We start from the raw sequence: 23540 nt of genomic DNA, 5'->3' as shown, positions 1-23540 counted from the left end.
GAGAAAAAATAAAAGCGTTGAATATTTCACCTCTGGCTACAGGGAACATACAAATCCTCACTTGCCCACGCACTCACATATTGCCTGCACATGAAAACTTCCTTCTTCCCCTCCCTCCTGTTATATGGAAAGGAATGAACGCTTTGCTACTGCTATATCATCTGACTGCAATGACTATAATATTTTGGGGATCCTGGACCTCCTTGAGAACATTAAGAAATGAATGTATGTATGCACAGCCCTCATACTCTATAAATGTACGTGTCCTGAATTTCAGAGCTTAATAATGAATTATGGAACTTGATAATGATTGGATCAGTCAGACAACACCTGATCAGTCCTAATATCAGAAAAGAGACAAATAGACACTATGTGCTTCCTGAGCTGGGGCAGTAGGAAGGAAACAACATTACACATGTAGTTGTCTTGGAAAAAAACATGTAACCTGTATCTCGTAATGAGGAAACAATCAGTAAAAAAGTCTAGATTGTGGGACATTCTACCAACTTGCCTGAACTCTTTAATAATGTCAGTGTCATGAAAGACACACCACACACACACACACACACACTGCACATCATACACAAACACCATCCCACCACCCACTACTCAGACACACACAAAAGGGCAACTCTAATCGATTAAAGGAAACAAAACAGAATGACAACTACATGTGACGTATAATTCTTGATTGAACCCTGGATTTTAAAATAAACAGCTATAAAGGATATTTTGGGGACAACTGGAGAATTTTGAATATGGATCATATATTAGATTTATACAGTATCAGTGTTCAGTTTCATGGGTGTGAAAATGTTGCAGATTTATAGGACAATGCTCTTATTAAAAGGAAGAATATGATGAAGTATTTTACATTTTCATGATGTCTGCAACTTATTTTCAGAAGGTTCAAGAATAAGAATGTGTATTTACAGTGAGAAAGAAAATGTGAGGCAGGTGCGGTGGTACATGCCATAATCCTGACTACTCAGGAGGCTAAGGTGGAAGATCACTTGAGGCAAGGGGTTCAAGGCCGGCTTGGGTAAAATAGGGAGAGACCCCTTCTCTTAAAAAAAAAAAGGAAGAAAAGAAAACAAGGCAAAATGTTAACAACTAATACACTAAAGGATGTAAGGGTACTCACTATTATGTTTCAACTTTGAAACTTTCACTTAAAAATTTCCCAAAACTAAAATGAAAGTAGAAAAAGAAGGAGAGTAGGACAGGTTAGGAAGACGAAGGAGGGCTGACCCAGAGGGCTGAAGCTCCATTTTTATAACAGAGATGAACAGTTAGATGCAGTCAAGCCAAGGAGATAAAAATTGACTGCAGAGGTTTTCTTCAGAATGTGCCAAAGTTCTGTGGGAACAGGAACATTCTGTAATTAAAAAAAAAAAAAAAAAAAAAAAGAGTAGTTTGCCAGAATTTACCCTAGAAGAGTTCATTAGTGCAATTAACAATATAAGCAGGAGGAAATTGTTCCAAGAAGCTTAAAAACACTTGGATTTTTAAATTGAGTGGAAATTTCATATGCACAGTTAATAAAAAATAACCTTAAAAAGAATGAATAACAAAAGTCTCCAGATTCCAGCCTCCTGCTTGATTATGCATTGCTGAAATGCAGGAACATATTCAACTTTTTAATGCAAAAATCCTGTGGTGTTCCATGGTGCACAGCTACAGAGTTCCTCCGGGGCATGGGTTTCGTAGTCACCTCTCTGTCCCATTGTGCTCCGTTCCCATCTGGTAACTGCGTATTGCAGACGCTGGGACTTGGGGGCTCTTATTTCTGTTCTCTGGATCTCTATGATGGTCAGATATTCTTTGGGCCAAAACTGATGTAAGGAAAAAACTTTGCCTATCTTGTACTCTCAAAGTTACTCTGAAAGGAGGAAAAAAGTATGTTAATTGTTGACCAGCGCACAGCAACATGGTGAGGTAGCAGCAGTTGGATTCCATGAGATGACCTTTATGAGACACAAAGCAAGGTTCAGGCTGCTTGGTTAGGTCAACAGAGAATCCCTGTGGTACCCACAGAGACAGCCCTTTCTTAGCTTGGACAACGATTTCATGATTCTAGGCTTTTGTGGCAGCCACAGATGGCTTTAACACATTATGTATAATGAAACAAAATCAGAGTCATTTAGTTATTCTTTAATCATTATTACATTAAAATACACTAATACATTCTTATCTACTTCCCTCCACCAACAAATATTTTGCTAAATTAAAAGGATCACTGGAAGTATTATGACCCCCTCGTCACAGGCAGTCAGAACCACCACGGTTTTGTGAATGAATCAGAGAAGGCAACATTTCATCAACGAAAACTCATTTAAGTTTCAAAAGGCAGGATGTAGTAGAGAATGCATTATTCTGACTGTCTTCTGGAATAGAAAAATTGGAAAGGATGAAAGAAGGAAGTTAGCTCCAGCTCCACCGTTACCTTGGCAACCATGGCACAATCACAGGGGCAGACATTAATTTTGTGCTGTAACATAACATGGCAGAGGAACGGGGATTGTGGAGTGGGGAGAGAATGACGGCTGGGTTTAAATGCTCAGAAGGCCAGTGGGGAGGGTTACAAGTCAGTCGTCTGGGTGTTAAATCTACACGTACCAAATAACCAATTTTACTTTTATTTTTTCACTGAAATGTTAGTATTATGTAGAGACAGCCACGACTCCCTGCTCTTTAATAAAGAACAAACACTGCAGTAATCATGCCCAAGGCTCCCGCTGATCATTCTTCGTCATTTAGGACTTTTATTATTTCTCTCTTCTGGGAAACAGGAAAGAATATCTTCAACTGAAGAGACAAAGAATGACGGTGGTTAGAAAAAATACATTCTGATCAGGTGAACTGGTAACTTGTCAGCTTGACGCTAGTAACCAGTCTCTTCCCTGCAGTTAGAATGTGAAGACCCTGTTTTGGGGCAGAGACAAGCCACCCCATGGAGTGTCCCTGATAAAACTACTTATTAGGGAAATACTATGGATGCCTCGGCAGGGACAGTAGGGGGGTGCGGGGGATGGGGGGTTCAGGTCTCTCAGAGCTCCACAGCCCTGCACAGTGTTAAACCACAGACCAGAGCAGGAGCTTTTAGAGGCCTGAAAGGAAGGTTTATTGCATAAAAACTTGCTGCATATCCAGAGGTCCAAAATTCACCCGGCACTTAGAAAACCAATCACAGAGAAGTCGGCCAGCTGACAAGACAGATAAGTGGAAAAATACAAACAAGCATCTCAGTCTCAAAACCTGAATTCCAGTAAAGCTTAGGCGGCAGGTCACAGGCAGAACTGTGCCATGTGTGGAAGTGCAGAGGCTTCCTCGTGGACAATTCCCCAGCCAGAACAATCAAGGGGCTGGTGCTTCTTTCACGTTGCGGTCTGCTTGGTCCACAGGTCTGGGCTAGCGGCACTCAGAAGGTTAAGAGCACACAAAGTGAGTGGGGACTGTCTCTCAGGAGTCACTGCTTGCCTCCACCTCTGCTGCTCCTGGGAATAGGTGTGTCATTTAAGCCAGGGTGGTCCACCTCCTGCCCGCTCAGGGCTCCAGGAGGAAACAGCTTTCCTTTCTTCCAAAGGGTGAGGTGAAGCATTAGTGACACATCCTGCTCGTCATCTCTTTCTGGAAAGCAAGGGGAAAAGGATGGTTAGGAGAAACTAAAAGCAGAGCAACGATTTGATGAAGGATCCTGAAAACGCTCTTGGAACCTCGAGAGCCTGTAAATGAAAGGTTGCAAGCACGGTCCATGAATAAGGCTTAGCATGAGGATATGTTCTGTTTGGTCTGCAGAATTTTTTTTTTTTGGCCGGGCGCGGTGGCTCAAGCCTGTAATCCCAGCACTTTGGGAGGCCGAGACGGGTGGATCACGAGGTCAGGAGATCGAGAGACGATCCCGGCTAACACGGTGAAACCCCGTCTCTACTAAAAAATACAAAAAAATAGCCGGGCGAGGTGGAGGGCGCCTGTAGTCCCAGCTACTCGGGAGGTTGAGGCAGGAGAATGGCGTAAACCTGGGAGGCGGAGCTTGCAGTGAGCTGAGATCCGGCCACTGCACTCCAGCCTGGGTGACAGAGCAAGACTCCGTCTCAAAAAAAAAAAAAAAAAAAAAAAAAAAAGAATTTTTTTTTTTTTCCATTAAGGCACTGTTTAAAAATTTGACTCTTGTATCAAAATTCAGGTTGCTTGCTTTTTCTGAGAACAAGATTTTGGAGCTTCTGAACAACTGGAGTTGAAGAATGGTTGTCCTCTTCAGCAGGAGAATTTGCTTTCCAGTTTGCCCTAGTCCCTGCCACTCCCACCTGACTTCCCAACAGGAGCCATGGAGCACTTATGAACTGATACAGTAATTGGATTGGGACTGCTAGTTTTCTTCGAGTAGGGAAAGATTTCTTTTAAGTTTCAATCAAAGATGGAAAAATAAAGGATACGTGGGTATAAGTCAAGAAAAGCAGGAAGGAGGACTTTTTTTTTTTTTTTGAGACGGAGTCTCCCTCTGTCGCCCAGGCTGGAGTGCAGTGGCGCGATCTCGGCTCACTGCAAGCTCGGCCTCCTGGGTTCACGCCTCAGCCTGGGTTCTCCTGCCTCAGCCTCCCGAGTAGCTGGGACTACAGGTGCCCGCCAACAGGCCCGGCTAATTTTTTGTATTTTTAGTAGAGACGGGGTTTCACCATGCTAGCAAGGATGGTCTCGATCTCCTGACCTCGTGATCTGCCCGTCTCAGCCTCCCAAAGTGCTGGGATTACAGGTGTGAGACACCGTGCCCGGCCGACTTTTTTTTTTTTTAAATAGAAATGAATAATACACCAAAGTGTCTGACATGCATCACCTGCCTGGCTCTTGTGGGTATTTATAGATCCCGAATGAGCCATCCTTTCTCTTCCCCTGGGGCTCTGCACAGGTTGAGTCTCACGCCTATGGTCTGCTGCTACCACATCCTGCGCCTGCCCCTCTTCATTTGTCAAATTGCCATTCATTTTTCCACCTCAGGTAAGGTGACTTCTATCTGCTGGGAGTCCTTCTTGCACTCCTGCCCCACTCGCTGTGGAGGCAGCCACTCTCTCCTCCCGTGCACACGTTGATTCTTACATGCAGTGTATGAATTTGTACATCTGTGTGTGTGTGTGTGCTGGGGCTCTGGGCATGTCTGTTGGCCCTGCTAGACTGAGAGCTACTAAGTGCCAGGAAAAAGCAGCACTCATTGACTCACCCCATGTGCTTTCATCTTTGTATCACACGCCCCTGGCACTGTGCCAGGGTAGTGGCTCCTCTTTAATCTCCGAGGATGGTCTGAGGAGCCGGCTAGTAATGAGCCCTGTGCCATTTAGCATCTTGAGAAGACAAATTTAATGTCATTTTAATTAGATGAATGATCTCCTTCCAAGTTCCACCTGCTGCAGAGCTGACTGCAGCTGCTACATCTCTTGCATACTGACCTGGCCTGCCATACCTGATATAATAGGAAACATTGAGAAAAAGGAGCCTGAGCGTGGGAGTGCCCAGGTGTTCAGAGAAGCTTCCTATTCGAAAACCATACAGATGTGCTGGTTAAAGAAATAACAATAGACAAGGTAGAATCTAGGCACTTTTGCATCTCTGTAATTATTAAATACAGGCAGTTATATATATATGTGTATATATAATTTTAAAAACTTTTTCAATTTTTTATTTTTTTGATAGGGTCTTGCTGTTGCCCAGGCTGGAGTGCAGTGGCAACAGCTCACTGCAGCCTCAACCACTCGGGCTCAAGCTATACACTCACCTCAGACTCCTGAGTAGCTGGGACTATAGGCACACGCCACCACGCCTGGCTAGTTTTTAAATTTGTTGTATAGACAGGATTTCATCATGTTGCCCTGCTTGGTCTCAGACTCCCGAGCTCAAGCCATCCACCCATCTTGGCCTCCCAAAGTGCTGGGATTACAGGCGTGAACCACTGCACCTGGCTTTTGACTTAATTTTGATGACAGAGATGAGGAAAACAAGACGGAAATGCAACAAGTGCATGTGTGTGTATGTTTGAGAGAGAGAGATAAGAGAGGGACAGAAAGAGAAGGAGGGAGAAAGTGTGTTCATGGAAGAAACAGAATTTTAGCTTTATTAAATTATTTGTAATAGGTCAGTACTTTTGGAGAGAAAGAAGCTAGCAAATGTTAAGTACCTATAAAATGCCAGGTCCTTTGGGGTGGTTATACCATTGTGTCTGTGTAACTCTAAGACAGGGAACTATGACCTCCAGTGGACAGAGGAAGAATCCGTTTCAGAGCCAAAGCTATTTGCTCAAGGTAAATGGGTAAGGTACAGAATGCTCAGCAGTAACCGCCGCTTTTATTAAACAGAGGCTTGCTGTTTGCCAGTTCCAGTGTCTACTGCTCTACAGATATTATACTTTGTGAAGTAAGATTTGCCATCTCTACTGTACTGATGAGGAAAAACGCTCAGGAAAGGAGGGTACCTTACCAGGTCACATAGGAAGTTGCAGGCCTAGGGTTTAAACTCAGGTCTACCTGACTGCAAAGGCTGGCTCTTTCTACTACACCATGTGATTGTAGGTAAAAGCCTCTAAGATATTCTTATGAATATGCAATCGGATAATACTGACATATATTAACTGACATATATAATTATAGGTGGTTGCAGTCGTTCATGAATTTTCAAAATGCCACAGATTTTTTTCTTTATCCAGACTGACGCCAGTTAGAATTATAGGCACAATGGGCAAATACTAGAACAATTATGCCACTGAGAGACTATGGACACTAGAAATATGGAAGAGTCTTTTTTTTTTTTTTTTTTTTAAGCAGCAGAGTAACAGTTTCAGAGAGGACAGGGGACTTATTCAAGGTCACTGGGATGCAGGATAAAAACTGTTTCCTGGGATGCCTCTTAAACTAATAAAGGGAATGTATGGTTGAAATAGCAGATCAGAAACTTCAGGAAAGACATTTGAGTTGGATCCATCCTTCAAAGCTCTACAAGACTCTGCAAGCTGTATTCTAGCACTTGCCCACTTGGTGGAGCCAATGAGCTGTTTTTTTTAAAAAAAAAACCAACTCGTTTAAATAAACAAATAGCCAATGCTAGGTTCCATCGCTTTCTTCATGGGAGCCCTGCCGCAGGCATCTAGCAGGGACAAACGAATTCTTCCTCTCTAGAGTGTGGCCAAAGTAACCTCTACCCAGGGTGCTCTTTACAATGAATTTGCCATTGCTGGAGTTACTGAATGCCCTACGTATTAAGGCAGGCCACTAAAGAACTCCAAAACGTGTATTAAAAGGCTTCCGCAGAGGTGATGAGAATCTCCTGAGAAAGTTCCTGGAGACTGTGCTTGGCTTGTATATGAAGATTTTTTTAAACACCTGAATTTTTCAAAATGTGTTCTTAACAGAAGAGTAAAGTAGAATCTCGGTTGTGGTCACTCAGTTTCATTTGTTTTAAAATAAAGCAGTAATTGATTCTATGAAGTCCCTCGTTCTCCACTGTCAACAAAACAAATTTCATCCTCTGAAGCCTGTCAAAGAAAGAGGACCCACCACCCACTGCTCACCTCCTGCTGAATTCCCTCCCACACACCGCATCAGCCAGGCAAAGTAGACTTCTCCAGGTCTCCAACTGGCCAGTTTCTAGTGGTTTCTTATATCTGGTAAATGTTTTCTGCCCTTCTCTCCCTGGCAAATTTTGACATCCTTTAAGATGCAATTTTCAGCTCCTTTCTTGGGTATCTCCATCACTTTGCACACATTTGCATTACATCGGAATGCATTACATTGGAATTCGTCATTTCAGTTTTGCCTGAATCTGAGAAGAACCATAAAGTTTTTGAGTATATTAATGTATGATGAATATTTTATTTAAATTGCATAACAGGATGTATGGTTTGGTCCAGTTATTTTGAGAAAAAATATAAACAAAAATATGGGTCCAATATGATAAATTTATCTTTGGGTGAATACAATTGTGTATGTTTTCTATTTCTAATTTTTGTGTCCTTTGCATAGTCTGAATTTTTAGATATTTTTGATATGCATGAATTTTTTTCCAAGAAAACAAGACCGGTTATTTAAAAAACAAAAAGGAAAGTAGACAGAGACTCCAAACTGAAATCATATTTCACTTTAGAAATGAAGTTAAAATGGCATTTGCCTAGTTTTTGTGGGGATGGTGGAGGTGGATGAAATCAGCCTGTTTTTTACATAAGGTACTCAATTTTTTCTGTTCTGATCTAAACATTTTTTAAATTTAAATCTTCTTCATGCACTTGTTAGCAATTGGAAGAAGTTTTTGATAGCCATTGAACAAACTTCCGTGAACTCTGAGAGTCAAATCTTACTCTGATCTCAGTGTACCCATTTTTATAAGCGGTAGTTAGTGGAGGGGTAGGTAATAATGATTCAGAGAAGTAAAATGACTTATTCCAAGTCACACAAATACTCTCTGACTTAGGCAAGACTACAAGGAAATCAGTGCTCTCAGTTTACTGTACTACATCATCACACATTTTAGTAATCTAATTTTCTTTTATTTTGTTGAGACAGAGTCTCACTCTGTCGCCCAGGCTGGAGTGCAGTGGCGCCATCTCAGCTCACTGCAAGCTCTGCCTCCTGGGTTCAAGCAATTCTCCTGCCTCAGCCTCCAAAGTAGCAGGGACTACAGGTGCCTGCCACTATGCCCGTCTAATTTTTTGTATTTTTAGTAGAGACGGGATTTCACTGTGTTAGCGAGGATGGTCTCAATCTCCTGACCTCATGATGAGCCTGCCTCAGCCTCCCAAAGTGCTGGGATTACAGGCGTGAGCCACCGCGCCTGGCCCAAGAAGCTAATTTTCATGTGGAACATATAAAGAACACCACTTGATGTTTACTAGGGGTCAGTCATCATGCTTGCACGGCAATTTTAATAAGTTAACTCTAGGTATTATGAAACAAGCGCCAAAAAGCAATGACATCATCACAGAGTCATAGGCTGCTGTTAGAGCTGGGAGGAAACATGGGCGCCACCTATCCAACAGTTTAATTTCAGAGATGTGGCAACTCAGACCATCAGAAAGTAAGCGACTTCCCTAATGTGGCAAAACTAATTAGTGGCAGAACCAGGACTGCTGGCCTGTGGGCTCTCTGACTTCACATCAATTCGAAGGAGGCAATTTGTGTAAACAAGGATTTCTTAGAGCTGGCTTGATGTGCTGCAGGTAAAATCTTTATCATCTTACAATGCTCCTAAACTCCGTTAATGGCTTTTGATAGTTTTCAAACCAAGTCTCCACCGTAACATACAATGCTCTTCCTGATCTGGACTCCTCTCAGGCACTCAACCTCATCCCCCATCAGTGGCCGACACTCCTTCTCGCCCATGGAACCCACAACAGCTTCCATACACATGCTCCTCTCTTCCCAGAAGACCCTTCTCCCATCGCCACTACGCTTTAACACATTCGACCAGCTGTCATCTCCTTAGGGACACCTTCTTCTACCCCCCACCCTGTCCCCAAGGAATCCTAGGTGCTCCTATTCCAGATTCCCTCAGTGCCCGTGGCACCTTTCCCACTGTTCTACGACCGCTTATCACATTCCTGGTTTCAGCACCAGGCTGCTCTTGAAGACAGAAACCCTATCTTGTATTTGTGTGGACCCTGGTGCTCAAGACCTGGCACATACTAGGTGCTTAAAAAATATTTAATTAAACTGAAATCCAACGAAGAGGAACACTTACTAGGTCTACAGACCCTAGTAAAATGAGAGGTGGAAGGAAACACGCATTTCATACCTACAATGGTGAAGGCACTTAGGCTTACTTGGCGCACTCTCTCACAACTTTATGAACTAGGCATCACTTTTGCTAATTTACAGATGAGGAAAAGGAGGCCCAGAGATTTGAAGTAACTTGAGCAAGTTCACCCAGCTAGTCAGTGTAAGAACAACAATTTAGTGGACTCAAAACCAAAAATAAGCAAATAACACTCTGCTTCCATTCTCCTGCTGGAGGGGGAGTAAAAGAAAAGGAGTGAGGCTTTTTGTATCTGTTGTACAATATATAAGTGGGGGAAGAGCTACCACAGCGGCATTTCAAAACCCATGTCTTCTTTTAATTACCAGCTTCCTGCTAACTCTGAGACACCAGGAGAAAGGGGGAGGAAGAAATACTTGAAACAAAAAATAATCGAGGAAGAAAAGCAGCACGAAGAGATGTAGAAGGCTCCGCAGTGTGGTAAGGAGCAGAACTCTTGGTGCTGGAAACTTTGGAAAAATGACCTTTATATACATGGACTCCTGCCCCTAGTAACCATCATTAAACAGCCAATGGCTTAAAGCAGGGCAGTGAGCAGTACACCTCTCTCAGGGCCACATCTGACATTATGTTGCGTACTTCTCACTGCCCATTTTTAAGCCATTGGATGTTTAATGTTGGCTACTAGGGGGAGGAGTTCATGTATTTAAAGGAAATCGGGCTCTCCTCTAACACAGCGCGCCTGCACACATGTATAACACATGTGCACACATCCCTGAAGTAATGAAAATAGAACAGAAAGTAGGAGAGACTCATCTCCCCCAGCACCTTCTCCAATAATGCAGCGTCATCAATACATTTTAAAAGTAAAATCAAATGTGATTTTGCTGAAAAGACATGAGGAAAGCGGCGAGTCCCCTGGAAAACGCCGTCAAAGGGTGTTGCTCATTTCACAAAGTGCCTCCCTGCCCATTAATCAGCAATGCAGCCTCAGTCCCAGCTACCGGCCCCATGCTGGAGCTTGGCCCTGTGGCCTGTCGTCAGCCCCATCTCTGCTCAGATAGGGACACACCTGGAAAAGTGCAGCAGAAGTACAGGAGCCACATTTCTGGCTGGGCTGGGGGTGGACAGCACCAAAACCCTACAACTGGGAACAGTTTCATTCCCCACAGCAAGGCTCAGGCCCTCTAGGGGTGAGCCCAGGTCAGAGAGGACTTTCTTGATGCCTTTCATCTCACAAATTTTACTTCTTAGAGACTTAAACATCTCCAGATTGTACCCATATTTCATTTGCTTCTTCTGTGATGGGTGTGGATTGAGAACATTGCCCATCTTGAAAATTCCCTCTCTCATGGCTTTCCCCTGCCCTTTCCGCCTCCATTCCAAACAGCTGTGCTGGCAAGGTCTATGCCAAGGTTTCACGGCCCCCTCCCAACAGGGTCCTCAGCCCCTGCCAGCACTCACTTCCCTCAGGCCACGTTTCCACACTCAATGTTACACCAACATTTTGCTATTTCTTTATCTCAAGATCTAACCCACTTATAGCAAAAGCAAGTCCCTCTGGACTGGGTAGTTTTCCTGGGGAGTGATGAGGATGAGACCAAAGAAAATGAGCTGGCATCAGCAAAGGATTCGGGTTCTCAGCTATACCGCGTGGGCCCATTTGAAATCATCTCAGACTGTAGACAGGGACAGCAATCAGTGAGGTTTCTTCTAGTGTCGTGGCACTATGAGAGGCATGGTGATACTGCTGTCAAAAGAATCCCAAGGCAAGGGCAGGTGTGCTTTCAGGGGCTGTGGTATTGTGGTAAGGCATTCGATGATCAAAATCAAAACCAACTGTTCTCTCTGAATCGTCCAGTTTGAAGGGCTCAGAATTCCTCATGGCACCATGCTGCCTGTGGTCCTAGAGGTAACAGCCACATGATTCCAGTGTGCACCGAGGCCCAGAAGCACCACTCTCTAATCCCTGCTGGTGTCATCAAGAGCACTGGCTAGAAAGGTACTGCTGAAGGTCTAGGGAGGAATAAAACTGTTTTCCTGCATCTCCATTTCCTACCAGATCAAGTCCTCCACTTCCCATGACTTGCAAGGATTTCTGGATCTGCTTCCCGCCCCTGTCTGCCGCCTTGCACACACCTTGCTTCTGTGTATCCTGCATCTTTGCACGCTTGTTCCTTCTGCATGGAGAGCCCTATTTCCTTGTTTCGTCCAGAGCACTCCAGTTCCTCTTTCCCAGTCCAGCTTGGGTGTGAGTGAAGCTTACAAGCCACCAAGATGGGAAACAGAGCAATTCCCAGAAAGGGAGCAGAACTCTGGGTGTGATGAAAGAGAGAAAGAGGATCCCAGCAGGGCCCCAGAGCTGGTTGCTAAGAATGTGCCCTGGCAGCCGGCTCTTCTTCAGACGGGTGTGCAGTTCTACTTTGAAGGGGAGTGTCTCGCTTCAAGGAAGACCCAGGAAAACCATCAGGCTGCTTGCTGCAGGGCAATCTCCAGAAAAACAGAGAAGAGAAAAAACGAAAAGAAAAACAAACAAGCAAATACAAAACATCCCAAACAACTCTCCAGCCAAGTCCATGTGCAAAGCGGGAACTGTGGAAGGGGGGTACAACAGCAGGGCAGCTCTTCCCTGGCTTCGGGCACAGGGAGGCCAGTGTGTCGCTGTCGGGACCACAGCTGTCCAAACGAGGCTGGCTCCCCACTTCCTGTGGTGTTTCTCTTTTCGCTTTCTAGAATCTAAATCGCTGTATGTATCAGAGGAAACAATGGCCTTTTCCCAAATGCCTCGGCAACTCCAGGGGAAGGACCCCTCCCACCCCGACTCGGGTGGACAGGCAGGTAACTCCACAGGTGGGGCCTCCTGGGGCATGACTTTCTAAGGATCCCTCAGTTGCACCCATGGTGCACAGTGAGGGTGAGTCCAGGACCGCTTAATCTGCTTTCCTAGACCATTCCCTGCTGTTTCTGTGAGGCTGCGGAGGGACTGCTGCAGGTCAGGGATCCCTGGGAACCCTCAGGGACAACCTTCCTGCCATGCCCTCCCCCGAGGCTCAGGGCACTTCATTCTTGCCCTCAAGGCCTTTTCTGCAGTGGTCACGTTGGTGGGGCTTCCTGCCTGGAAGCTTGTTTTCAGAGAAGGGTAAAGGGACCAGGAGTCAAGGGTGGATTCCTTAGGCGAGGTTCAGGCATGAGGCCTAAACATTTTTTTAAAAATTATTTTCTTTGTAATGTAGTCGTGTCTGTTTCACAGCATTTGGGAGACAGAATTCCAGTAGGGGCTGACATCAGCCACTTCAAATTTATTTTGGAACTAGGCTTTATCGGTATAAGTAACTTGAGAAATGAACGAATGAATGAATGAAGCTGTGCCGGGTCACAAGAGTCAGAGTGAACAAGATGGGGCAGTGATAAGAGAGCCATAATTAACCAAAGTGTCTTGTGTTCCGAATGAAGTAGTTCCCATCGTTTCCTGTACCTTTTCTGTGTGCCAGGCACTGTGCTCAATGCTGGACATCATTCATTCAGTCCTTACATCAGTCTTATGGGATAAGTGGTATCATCCTTATTTTACAGAGAGATTACAGTAGGGTTAAGTACCTCGGCCATGGTCACATCACCAGTAATTACCCTGGCCAAGGTTGAAACTTGAAAATCCATCCTCCTAACCAGTCCACTATATCCTGAGCCATCGTGCTGAATATATCTTCATTCATATCTACACGTGCTGTTTCAGTTGAGTATCTGAATCAGTGGCCGTACTACACCAGCATGGGTCACGGGAGCAGGGACTCGGCTGGCGGGACCATTCCCAGGAGGCCCACAGCCAGGGCTGCTGTCTTCCTTTGCTAGCATCCCAAAGTCTGAATTCTTATAAGGCATGCAGGGCAGCCAGTCTACAAAAATATTTTTTTAAATTTCCCCAACTCTAAGCATACACAGGATCCAACCAGCAAACAGGAATTAGAAATGTTCTTTCTGCTCTCTTTTAGGAATGTGGGTGGCAAATAAGCCAAATGAAATAAAAATAGAAACAAGGCAGGCCAGACTTCCCTAAACCACACAGAACAATATTTATTTGATTAATTCTGTTCCTAAACAACAGCCCACATTACTGACATGGAGGGCGTTTCCACGATGGAGGGGTATGTGTGCGTGAATGTGTGCACATATGTTCAGGCTCCCAAGTGCACATATACGTATGTACGGCTAGATAAACACACACACTCGCCACCCATGGAGAATATTTATTCATACCTATACAAGAATCAAATTGCTCTTTTTCCAAACCCTGCAAACATTAAAAATAAGTCACTTTATGTAAACATATTCAGCCTCCTGATTTACATTGTTTCTTATAAAGGCAAAGCTGCACATTTTTGAAGTTCTCTCATTTAACCACAGGAGATGGGTCACGGACACAAGGTGGGTCGCCTCACAGTGCATCGTGAAAGCAAGAGCATTAATCAAAACTGTTTGTGGTCCCTGTATCTCTGCAGATCCCCGCCCCAGAGCCCCACAGCCCACCCCGCCATTCTGCAACTCTGTGCTTTTTTAGCGCCCTGCCTTGCTCTGTGGATCCACCTACCATGTCCTTCCCACCCCATCTACCTCTCTGGTGCACTGATGGGACAGCAGATCCAACCTGATTTCTGCTCAGAGTGATGCTACCTGTGATCAAAGGAACCTGTGATTTCTGCTCCGAGTGACACTGAGATCTCTGACATTTGGCTGCTGCTCCCCCCCTTTCCTCCTCCATTGCCCAACTTCTCCAGAGCCCCCATGGAGGTCTGCACAGCTGGCAGGAGTCTGGCTCCCTCCTTCTCATACCCAGCATTGGTCAGCACAGCTGGATTGGTTTCTGGCAGATGCTGCTGCTACCCCTTGTTCTGGGATGAGCAAAGGGTGAGTGAGTGCACCCACCCGCTTTGAGGAATGAAACAGATTTCAGCATGGCCCAATGCCCCACGTAGGATTGTGCAGCTCCTTAAAGCCTGGACGTGGGAGGGCAGGGGAAGGAATTCTCTCATTTGCTTCTGTCATGCAGCCTTTCCATCGGAGTGGGAGGGAAGGCACTGGCCGGTGAAGCAGAGAGTTCCGGAAACTCCAGGTTAGGTTGCAGGCATCAGAGTTTTATTTATTCTGAGAGAAGTTTAATGGGGTCAACTCTTAATGGCATTCAAGAAACGCTGAACAAACGGTTTGTCCTTTTAGAGGGGGTATTCTGAACTTTCAGGGCATGGGTCCCCAAAGGAAGAATTTACCTCCCCTGGGAAAACAAAGGATTCCATAGAAGTCGTTCAGCCGAGCTGAATTCACCACAGGACAGAGCTTGCCATTGCTTAATAAGATCTCTATTGTGTGTCCGATGAAAACATATGGGGAATGTACTTCCTCAGTGAGCCTGTAATTTAGGAAGTCTGTAGCTTCTAAGCAGTCTCACTCCTTTGGTAGGAACAAAGTGTTATTTTGATGGAGTAAATAGACATGAAACAAAACTAAAATTTTCCTTTTAATACAATGAGATCTCTTGCTAGAAGTTTGACTACCACTTATTGAAACATGTTCTCAAGCTCTCACAGAAAGAAATTTGGTCTCGTCAGAGCCTCAGGGGCTGATCACCACTTTGTGCCCGACTCTGTCCTTGACTCTCAGGTCTATGGGGTGGCCATTATGCTTCCCCTAGAGAGGAACTGAAACTTGGAGAGGTTAGTGACTTGCCCAAGGTTACATAGTCGATACTCAGCAGAGCACTAATTCAAACCAGGATATCATTTGGATCTTATCAACAGGCTTCGGAATCCTATTTTTTTTCTATATCAGGGAGCAGAATATGACAGTTCATGGGTCAAATCCAGTCCACACCTGTTTTTGTATGGCCCATAAGCTAAAAGTGGTTTTTACATTTTTAAATAGTTGAAAAAAGAGAGAATATTTTATGACATATGATTATTTTATGAAATTCAAATTTCCATGTCCATAAACAAGTTTTATTGGAACAAGCCACACCCACTTATGGATGAATGCCTGTGGCTGTTTCTGCACTTCCATGGCAGAGCTGAGCGACTGTGACAGAGCCCGGCATTTAGCATGGAGGCCTTTTCAGAAAAGCTGGCTGACCTCGCGCTGCACCATGCCAATGCCATGACCACTGAGACTCTCTAGTTTTAACCCACGTGGTTATAAACGGATCCCCAAGCTGCCTTTCCAAAATGGACCTGGCAATAAATAGTCCAATATTTATTTAATCTATAAATAGTCCAGTCTTCTGTCTTGGGAGAACAGTGATGTTACTTCAGTAGGAAAACACTTCTAAAACAAGAGTGGAGTGAACTCTACATGCCTATGGTCCCTTAAAACTAAACCTCTTTGGCTTTCAGAGTATGGGAGGAGACAAGTCCTTTTCTTTCCTTATTCTCAGACTCCCAGTGAATGATCCATGAAAACAATATGAATTTTACATATAGGAAATGTGCTTAATAAGGCGAAAGCATTTTTACTGTTAGGGCTCCTTCCTCACCTGTTTGTCTTTTATTATGAGGCTAGAATCCTAGTTGTTTTTTTTTTTTTTTTTTTTTTAGCAATACAGGGCATTATATGCTACTGTTGTTACACTGTGGTTTGCTCTCAATATAAAAGGGAAATTGGGTAATGCATTGAAAATTGGTAGCAGCACTGGTTCAGTTCAAGAGAAATAAAGCAAGATATCCTTTCACTTCACATAATTTTTGTTCCCTATTCTGGCCTCACTTGCAAATCCGAAAGACCCAATTCATATGTGAAGAAACAACAACAAAAACAAAAGTCCTATGGAGGGGGTATTCTGAACTTTCAGGGCATGGGTCCAAGACACAGAGTTTGAAGCTAGATAGATGATGGTAATGGTTGCACAACAGTGTGAGTGCCTTTAATGCCATTGAACTGTACACTTAAAAATAGTTAAGATAATAAATTTCCTTATGTGTATTTTACCACAATTAAAAAATTTAAGAAAAAAACACAGCTATCCATTTTAGAAAAAAAATTCAAAAGCTTCAAGGAAGAAGATTTTTACACATAATTCCATCAGTGAAACGAAACAAAAATCTTTATAGAAGGAATTTTGAAAAATTTGAGGCTTTAGGTCTGGCGTGGTGGCTCATGCCTGTAATCCCAGCACTTTGGGAGGCTGAGGCAGGTGGATCACGAGGTCAGGAGTTTGAGATCAGCTTGGTTAAGATGGTGAAACCCTGTACCTATTAAAAACACACAAAAAAATTAGGCGAGCACCGTGTTGGGTGCCTGTAATCCCAGCTGCTCAGGAGGCTGAGGCAGAAGAATTGCTTGAACCCAGGAGGCGGAGCTTGCAGTGAGCCGAGAGTGCACCACTGCACTTTAGCCTGGGCGACAGAGCAAGACTCCTTCTCAAAAAAAAAAAAAAAAAAAAAAAAGAAAGATTTGAGGCTTTATCGGGACAAATGAACATTAGTGCATGTTCACGTGGGTGCTTGTGTATGTACATGTGTCTTCAAGAAAACATCCATGCCCAACTAATTCAGTTCTCTCTGTTACTGCTGTCAGTATTAGAAATAAAAATGAGAATTCTTCCATTTAGAATAATCTCCTTCTTTTAATGCAAAATGCCAGGTACCGTTGTGCTAGCAACAAAAAACAAAACAGAGTAACTATGTCTGAGGACCTATTATAAGTCCAACATCTTACACCAGTGACACCAAAGGGAAAAAGCATACCCCCTGAGCACCTATGAAGACTCTTCTGCAGTATATGTACAAAGGCTGCCATAGCCGTCAGGGAAAGAGTGAGTTCCAAAGAAAGAGGAAACCACAACAGAAACCTTGAATTAAAAATGGAATTCAGATAACAGGCAAGAGTGCCAACCTTAATGAAAAGTCTTCCTCTTCAATCATTAAGCTGTAAAATTAAAGCTGGATGTGGTCTAACGTCTTTTGTGTATTTGCCAATGTTTTCCAAAGGTGAATAAGATGAAATCCCTTCTGGATGTGCTGTGAGCACTCTGGTCCTTTCCACCAGTTTCCCAGAGCAGAGGTGCTGCGCAGTGGGGTTTCTGAAGGCTCTGCTGTTTGGAGTAGGCACATACAATAACAAAGCTGTTTATAGTCTCGGCCTGGCCGCGACAGGGTCAACAACCTATATGCCAGCTGGCGATGACACTGGTCGTGTCAAGTGAAGCCAATGACAAAGGAACAGCCATGCTCTGTCTCTTGGTGCCCACAGCAATACAGTCACTGTAGGCCAGCAACAGTGATCCAGTATGCAGCAGCATGGCGTGAAGCTGACATCAACCTAATAAATGACCACTGTCTTGTCGTCTTCACTGAAACCCTGCATATGCCTCCCCCAAGCCCACACACAAACACTTTGCTTCATATGCTTGAAAGTTGTGGGCTTTCAGGACAAGAGAAAACTAAAAATTACTCTCTAAATGTGGGCACTGTGGATGTGTTGCCAGGTTGTAATGGGTCAGAACCTCTCCTGCCTACCACAGGCCCTATATAAAGCGTGACTGCAAACAGATGATCCCTAAGCAAACTGGACTCCGAGAAGGGGTTTGTCAGGCCTGTAGATTTAAAAATAAAATACAAGAACTGCTGTAAGTAGTTGCTACCATTTAAAACTCTGGAGAATTCATCTAAAATGCTAGATTTCCAAATTCTTTCGATTTGGAAGTGCTGGGCCTCTATGCCCGCCCTGAAACCATTAGTTGGAGTTGCATAGTGGTTGCCCCCACAGCTTCCTATTTCTTGCTACTCGCCTGTTAACTGATATTTGTTACCTGCCTGGCTCTGTTGACTTTGGGTTTGGCTCTTCTGATCCATAGTCATTAAACTCCTTGAGGGCAGTGGTCATACCTCTTGAGCTACACCAGCACCTAGGATTGGTTCCTTACTCCTGTTTCACCTGAGTCGCTCAACTCTGTGCACTATGTGTATTTCATGGGCTCAGGTATCTAAAGTGACTTGACTGCTGAGAGAGGGAGAGAACTGGGCTCGTGGAGCTGGAGGCCCTTGGAAATTATCTAGCTGCTGCAGATCATCAGAATCTAGTTGAGTAAGTATGTCTCTGGGGAAAAATCCACCTCAAAATAGTTTCCTCAGCAGATACCATGCTATAATTTGAATGTTGGTGTCTTCCAAAATTCATGCTGGAACCTAGTACCTAATGTAATAGTATTAAGAGGTGGGGCCTTTTGGGAAGTGATTAAGTCACGAGGATTCCACCCTCATGAATGGGATTAATGTCCTTATAAAAGAGACCTAAGGAGGGGGGCTTCCTTGCCCTTCTGCCATGTGAGAATTCAGTGAGAAGGCACTATCTTTGAGGCAGAGAGCAAACCCTTATCAGATACCAAATCTGCTAGCACCTTGTTGTTGGACTTCCCAGCCTCCAGAGCTGTCAGCAATACATTTCTGTTGTTTATAAATTACCCAGCCAGAGGCATTTTATTATAGCAGGTCTAGGAAAGGCTGTATCTGGGTTTTGGAATCAAACTGTATGTGCTCAACTCTTGGCTCCACAGAGCTGTGTGACATTGGACAAGTTATTTCACCTCCACATCTGATTTTCTTCCTCTTTATAATGAAGATAAAAACAGTATTTATCTCATAGAATCGTGTGCAGATTGAATGAGGTAATACATAAACACATTTCCTACAGCACTTGGCTCATAGCTTTACTTACAAGTCTTCCCTATTATTATATCTTCTGAAGCTGAACAAATGAAATGAAAAAAAATATATAGTTATTACAGGCCATTTAAAGTTCTTCTGTGTGAAAATATTTTAATAAGACATGGACATAAATCTTTACCATCAATCTCTATTTTAAAATTACACTATTAGTGGCTGGGTGCGGTGGCTTATGCCTGTAATCCCAGTACTCTGGGAGGCCAAGGTGGATGGATCACTTGTGGTCAGAAGTTCGAGACCAGCCTGGCCAACATGGTGAAACCCTGTCTCTACTAAAAATACAAAAAATTAGCCAGTTGTGGTGGCACGCACCTGTAGTTCCAGCTACTCAGGAGGCTGAGGTGGGAGAATTGCTTGAACCCAGGAGGCAGAGGTTGCAGTGAGCCAAGACCACGCCACTGCACTCCGCCTGGGCAACGGAACAAGACTCTATCTCAAAATAAAATAAAATAAACAGAATTATATATTAGAAATAAACAAAGTAAAAGGAAAGGCAGTGACAATCTATCTTATTCTGGATCCACAACATGCTAGAACAGGAGGGAATCTAAACCTATCCTAATGGATTTAAAACTTATTGTAGCAGCAGAAACCATTTCTTTTAATGTAATCTTACACACATGCCATTCACGAGAGTGATGTTGCAGCTCAGGTTAGGTAAAGTCCCTGAACTGGGTTCCAGCTTCACCCAGGAAATTATAGAACCTGTGTGCTAAGGGCCACAGTTTGTTAACTGCTGATCTTGGCTATGTCTTCGTATTTTTACCAGTGGGAAAATTAAGACCTTTCATATGTCTGCACATAGAAGAAGGCTCACACTGAGGACCAAGCCTGGCCTATCACTGTATCCTCAGCACCCAGCCATGTGCCTGGAGCGTAGTGCCCTCTTGGTACTGGGGTTTGCATGATGGGTGCCATAGCACAGGTGAGGTGACAGGCTTCTGAAGTGTAGTCTTGGGGGATGGACTTCTAGGGTAGGGTGGTGATCGCTGCCAGCAGGGGGTGACAAAAACACCAATAGGTCTAGCCAAGGTGTTGCATATAGGATGGATTCTGGGAGAAGGTATAGGGTTGAAGTAAGCAAGCCTAAGCTTACTGACTTACCCAGAGCAACTTCCAGTCCTACAAGCTCCATTCATGGCAAGTGCCCTAGGCAGGTGTACCATTTTTTATCTTTCATACTGTATTTTTACTGTACTTTTTCTACATTTAGATACACAAATACCATTATGTTACAGCTGCCTACAGTATTCATTGCAGTAACACACTGTAGAGGTTTATAGCCTAGGAGCCATAGGCTGTACCATATAGCCTAGGTGTGTAGTAGCTACACCATCTGTTTTTATGTAACTATACTCTATGATGTTCACACTATGACGAAGTTGCCTAAAGACATATTTCTCAGAAGGTTCTCCCATCATTATGTGACACACGACTGTACTTCAGTAGAAAGACCAGGTTTCTGGAGTGGTGGAGGGCAAGTTACTGTGAATTGAAAGGAAAGTGAGAAAGTGTAGACAGTTGGCTAGACTGGCTTCTTTCAAGGAAAGGGAGGAAGAAGAAACCACATTGAGTTAATAGGAGTTTTCACGGAGTCAGATTTCTTGAGCAACGAGCTTTACTTTGCAGAGGTAACAGACTTGTGCTGTAGGATGTGGAAAATGGGAAAAGAAAGAAATGCAGAGGTCAAAGAAAAACATCACCAGTTTAAAAATGTTGGTCTCTGTGGTGGTTTAAAAATATTTAAAAATTATTTAACATATGAAAAATTATTTAACATTTCTCTCTTCAAGAAATACGGCCGGGCGTGGTGGCTCACACCTGTAATCCCAGCACTTTCAGAGGCTGAGGCAGGCAGATCACTTGAGATCAGGAGTTCCAGACTAGCCTGGCCAACATGATGAAACCCCATCTCCACTAAAAATAAAAAAATTAGCCAGGCATAGTAGCACACACCTGTCATTCCAGCTGCTCTGGAGGCTGAGGCAGGAGAATTGCTTGAACCAGGGAGGTGGAGGTTGCAGTGAGCCGAGATCATGCCACTGCACTCCAGCCTGGGTGACAGAGCAAGACTCCGTCTCAAAAAAAAGAAAGAAGTAGGCTTTAATTCTCCTTTCCTTTAGTGTGGGCTGGACTTGGTAACCTACTTCTAATGAATGGAAAGTGGGAAGAGGGTTGGGTTATCACTTCTGACTCTAGTCTGTAGAAGATACATGGTGGCTTCCATCTTGGTTGCCCTCTCTGGTATCAGGGCATTCTGGGAGTAGCCAGCAGGAACCTAATGTTTTGAGTGAAAGGTGTTCGTCTCTGAGACAGGGACAATTAAGCCTAGACTTGCAGGATGAGCAGGACTTAAGCTGACAACATGGAAGCCAAAGGACTTGTACATTCAATGGCCTGGAGGTGAGAGGACATGGCCCATTCAAAGAATTCTGGGAAGTTCCCTATGGAGCTATTTGCACATCTCTTTCTTCTTCCAGATCTGCCTCCATGCATTTATTCTTGTCTATTGGTCCATTTACACTTAGATGCACAATGTAATAGGACTCTATTAGCACCAACATCTTGGAATTAATACTAATTAGTATTATGTTCCAGTATAACATTATAGCTTAACTGGCTTTGCTGGTGGTTTGTATACCTGACCTTTATGTATAAAATTATTTCATAGGAGGAAGCGCTCCTAAGACCACACAAGTCCCTAGGCTAGGGACTGCCTGTAACCTGTCTTATCTTCATGCTTTTACTGTGGTGGGACAGGTGGGTGGTGGGAGAAAATATAGTGTTACGTTTCAATAAATAAAACCTTCCTTCATTCAAATCCCAAGTTAATACTCACTTGACATTTTTGGAGCCAAAGAATCTAATCTTATCTGGCCGGGAAATTTAAACTAGACCACACATAGCAGCCAAAATTTGGCAGGCTTATATATGGGCATCAAGCCATACTGACTATTTACATTTTCATGTAAATGCTCATGAAGATGAATTAATCCCTGCTGTGACTGACATCCTGCAGCAATTTCCAACACTGCAGAGAACATTAAAAAAATAAAAAGTACAATTACTATTTGGTGTCTCAGACTAACAGCTCCCCTAAGATACTGAGCAGCTTCCTGAGATGCAGGTTCTGATGGGAAATCTAGGGAGAAATGTTGAGCAGAAGGTACTGAGTTTTATTCATTCCTATCTATGAAGTGGGAGAGAAGTGGCTTAGCAAAGAGAAGCAACCATACCAGGGGGCTGAAACAATGAACTGAAATGCCTCATGTGGCAGCATGGAGACAATGTGAACACATCCGGCAGCTATTTGTGGAGGGAGTGTTGTTAATAGTGGATTATAAAAAGTAGCTCCTGAAAGTAGAGCCTTTGGCTCACTGGTGTTTGAGAGAATGTCCCACAATGATGAAAATGTTCAGTATCTGTGATATCCAATACAATAGCCACTAGACACATGTGGCTTTTGAGCACTTAACGTGGCTAGTAAGGCAAAGAAACGAATTTTTAATTTAATTTTAATCTAAGTGGTCACAAGTGGTTGAAAAAGCCTTTTCAAGTATAAGGTTTGATTTTTCTGATTATAAAAGTGACACATGCTTGTCACAGAAAACTTAGAAAGCCCCCAAAAGTATATACCAAAAAAAAAAAAAAAAAAGCATTATCTATAATAATACCAAGAGAGAACCACTGTTGGCACTTTTTGCTCTATTTCCTTTATCATCTGTGGACATATGGTTAGTGATTTTCCAGTATAGTTTTGAATCCTGCTTTCATTACTTAATATTATATGCTAGCAGTTTTCCCATGAGAGACATCTTCAACTACAACTGATCATATTTTAGGCACTGAAATAAATCAGGCCAATCTCATCTCTGACCACATTAAAAATAAATAGAAACCCTAAAACAAAAATGAACCACCCAACATCCTATAAACTAGAAGCAAAAGTTCTCTGAGCATCAACAAGGGATGATGAATAAATAGGACTGGCAGAGACATGTGGCTATTTGTGCCACATCCCCAGTTAGCCAGCATAAGGCAATTCATTGGAAATCATCATGTTTCTTTGCTATTTTTCCAATTGACACTTTAGAATACATCTGCCAA

At 43.5% G+C, this 23540-nt stretch overlaps 1 protein-coding gene across 4 annotated transcripts in view; it reads right to left on the bottom strand.

Annotated features, from left to right (window-relative positions):
* Positions 1 to 2138: 2138 nt before the first annotated feature.
* Positions 2139 to 23540, bottom strand: part of MOB3B (MOB kinase activator 3B) — a 202616-nt gene continuing 181214 nt past the window's right edge. For all 4 annotated transcript variants that reach the window (XM_074017358.1, XM_074017356.1, XM_065530433.1 and 1 more), the window contains one exon: positions 2139 to 3630. In XM_074017358.1, the coding sequence (XP_073873459.1) occupies positions 3601 to 3630 (30 nt within the window). In that variant the 3' untranslated portion in view covers positions 2139 to 3600. The remainder of the gene's footprint in view (positions 3631 to 23540) is intronic.

The sequence above is a fragment of the Macaca fascicularis genome, chromosome 15, assembly GCF_037993035.2.
Source record: "Macaca fascicularis isolate 582-1 chromosome 15, T2T-MFA8v1.1".
Taxonomy (NCBI): Eukaryota; Metazoa; Chordata; class Mammalia; order Primates; family Cercopithecidae; genus Macaca; species Macaca fascicularis.
The sequence above is the reverse complement of the archived record's forward strand: the minus strand, read 5'-3'. Positions and strand labels throughout refer to the sequence as shown.